This window comes from Ranitomeya imitator, chromosome 5 (assembly GCF_032444005.1).
Source record: "Ranitomeya imitator isolate aRanImi1 chromosome 5, aRanImi1.pri, whole genome shotgun sequence".
Lineage (NCBI taxonomy): Eukaryota > Metazoa > Chordata > Amphibia > Anura > Dendrobatidae > Ranitomeya > Ranitomeya imitator.
This window is the reverse complement of record NC_091286.1, coordinates 494,462,476-494,465,248: the sequence shown is the minus strand read 5'-3', so window position 1 is coordinate 494,465,248 and position 2,773 is coordinate 494,462,476. Positions and strand designations below refer to the sequence as shown.

Genomic DNA, 2,773 nt, shown 5'->3' with positions numbered 1-2,773 from the left:
ACAACATGGCTGCAGCATCACTATGGCAGGCAATCCCCGCAGGTTTAGTAGCTGTCTAACAGCCATGAAACTTGCCGGACAGTGACTCGAGCACTACGAGATACTCGGCTGAGTAGTGTTTGATCGAGTATCGAGCAGTGCCGAGCACGGTCACTCATCACTATCTGCAACATATCAAAAGTGTTTAAACGTTTAACTACTCTTTAAAGTTAAGTTTATACCATGCCGTACCACTAGAAGTAGATAGGAAAGCAAGTAGATATAAGCAAAGAATAATAAAAAAAATAGGAAATGCAAATTAAAAGTATCTGCACATAAAGCTGAACTCTCATTGTTGTGACCATTTAAGTAGCATTATATTAATGAATAGCAGAAATAATTTACAATATTGCATAGTGCAAGTTATCTTAGAAAGCTACAGTACATTTTCTTTGTACCTACTCTGTCTTGGGGTATCAATATTCCGATGTGATAAATATTTTTGAATATTTTTATATTGTTTAGTAAATTAAGTAATTAAAAAAATGTTATAATTAGGAATAATAGAATTCAACTACTTAACAAAAACAAAATTACAAATAAGAAAAAATGGATTTATTAGAGAAAAACCTATACACTGGTCACGTTGGTGATATTAGTTGTTAATGAAAACTAAACTTAAATAAAACAATGCATAGTGTAAAGGAAAGCAGCATATGCTATCAAGTATCTAAAATACTGATTGTAAGTATTACAGTGGACTCCAACAGTGCCATGTACATAACACTCTACACACATCTGAATGGCTTTTCATTTATGTACTTGAGTATACATAGCACCAACTATAAGCAGCAATTTAAATAATTTGTCGATTACTGCCCATTTTAATACAAAAGGTCACATATTTCCCAAATTTTGTCCCTTCATACTGTAAGGCCTCTTGTTCTTGCAGTGTGTAAGTAGGTCCACACTCTTGTATCACAGATGTATTGTGCATGTCCCGATGATAAATAATACTTAGCTCTTCTTATGGCTCTTTTTGGCAGCGTGATGAATATACCACTGTGGCAATTTCACATTTAAGGTGCATTAAGTTAATTGTCCATGAGCTGTAGAAGGACATTCATACTTTACGGGAAGTTTTAAGTGTTACATTCTGCTTGGTGAACCTTACAGCTTCTTCTTTAGATCTCTTCACAAATTCAGTCACTTTGTTGAAACCTTCAGCTAGTCCCTGCCCAGTGATGGCACAACACGGCTGGACATACCAATCCCGGTCACAGCAATACTTCTTCATGTTAAATTTTCTAGTAATTTCATCAGCGTTCAGAGCTCCGGCCAGGTCTTGCTTGTTGGCCAGGACCACCACTGGCACATTCTTAATCAACTCATTCTGGAGGACTTGCTGAAACTGTTTCTTTGATTCATCCAAAGTACGTTTGTTAGTGCTGTCCACCACATAGACCAGTCCATCTGTGTTTTCAAAGTAGTAGCACCAGAAAGATCTCAGCTTCTCCTGTCCTCCAACATCCCATATAGTGAGCTGCAGGTGCTTCTCCGTCTGAATCATCTCCACATTAAATCCTACTGTTGGGATAGTGGAAAAGGGCTCCTTAAACTTGACTCTATACAGGACAGTAGATTTCCCTGCTGCGTCCAAGCCAAGTAGCAGGATTCTGGCTTGTTTAGACTTGGAGTGAAAAGAACCTGATAAGCCCATGTCTTGTATTTACTATAAGTATTGGAGAAAAAGGAGAGAATACGTTTAGCATGGTAAATTCTAGCAGTGGCAGCCTTGTACTTATAGGCTATCTTATCAGTAAGTAGAAAGGTGTATTGTTTATGAAGGTTTAATGTCCATTGCTTGTCACAAAGGTGGAACTGTCACGAGTAATAAAGCATAATCGATAAAGGAATCAAAGTTCAAAGTATGTGAGAATGCAACGATGTATGAAAATTATAGTGATATAAGCAGGCAAGTTTACTTTACAACTAGGTTAAAAAAGCTTGCTTCTGGCTGCTGCAGCTCCTGCCAGGACTGGTCAATATATGGGACCTATGTAACCGGCAGCGCTTTGGACACAGCACATGGCCGCTCCATTCAAAGCGCTGCCGGCTTTTGAACGCAGGGGATTCCGCATGTGTTCCCGTGCGGAATCACCGCGCCCAATATATTGGGGACAGGTGATATTTATCTGGAGAGATGCGCCGCTTTGTCCATCTCCGCAGGGAAGCCAGAGGCAGCCCTGCACGCATAGTGGACATGAGATTTCTTGAAATCCCATCCACTATGCTGTAATATCTGGACGCTGCGTGTTGAACGCTGGGATTTATGCAGCGTCCAACCTACAGCGTTTACTAAATGCGGGAACATACCCTTAGAAGTTGCTGGCCAGTTTTTTGTTTCTTCTCAACCTGAGATACCCCACACATGACATGAATGGAAGCACATATGATCCCTCCGAATCTACACAATGGAGCCATAGGCAGTCTGTAAGCAGTCATATGGTGTCTGCATATGGCATTGTATTATAGAATTATCCTCTCATAGAAGCAATATTTCACCAATTATCCCCTTAGTGACCACCAATATGACTTTAAACTAACAGGATATCAGTGAATAGTATCCCCTGATGCGTAAAAATGCAGCAGCTGTCGGCTGTACACTATAGCTTACCCCCTGATGCATCAGTCATGATCGGTGTTGGCACCAACGCTGGTCATTTAACACCTTAGTTGTTGGTGTCAATAATGACTATTGCATCCTAGGTGGTTAACAGAGTGTGGAGGATCC

General features: G+C 40.1%; 1 protein-coding gene across 1 annotated transcript; it reads right to left on the bottom strand.

Moving 5' to 3' along the window:
• Positions 1–572: 572 nt before the first annotated feature.
• On the bottom strand, positions 573–1,772 carry ARL14 (ARF like GTPase 14). Its single transcript, XM_069727409.1, has one exon. It carries the CDS (start codon positions 1,697–1,699, stop codon positions 1,103–1,105), a length of 597 nt encoding a protein of 198 aa, XP_069583510.1. The 5' UTR covers positions 1,700–1,772; the 3' UTR covers positions 573–1,102.
• Positions 1,773–2,773: the final 1,001 nt, after the last annotated feature.

What these genes read in the sequence shown, in the direction of transcription:
- ARL14 (XM_069727409.1), bottom strand. Translation starts at nt 1,699, where the DNA reads ATGGGCTTATCAGGTTCTTTTCACTCCAAGTCTAAACAAGCCAGAATC.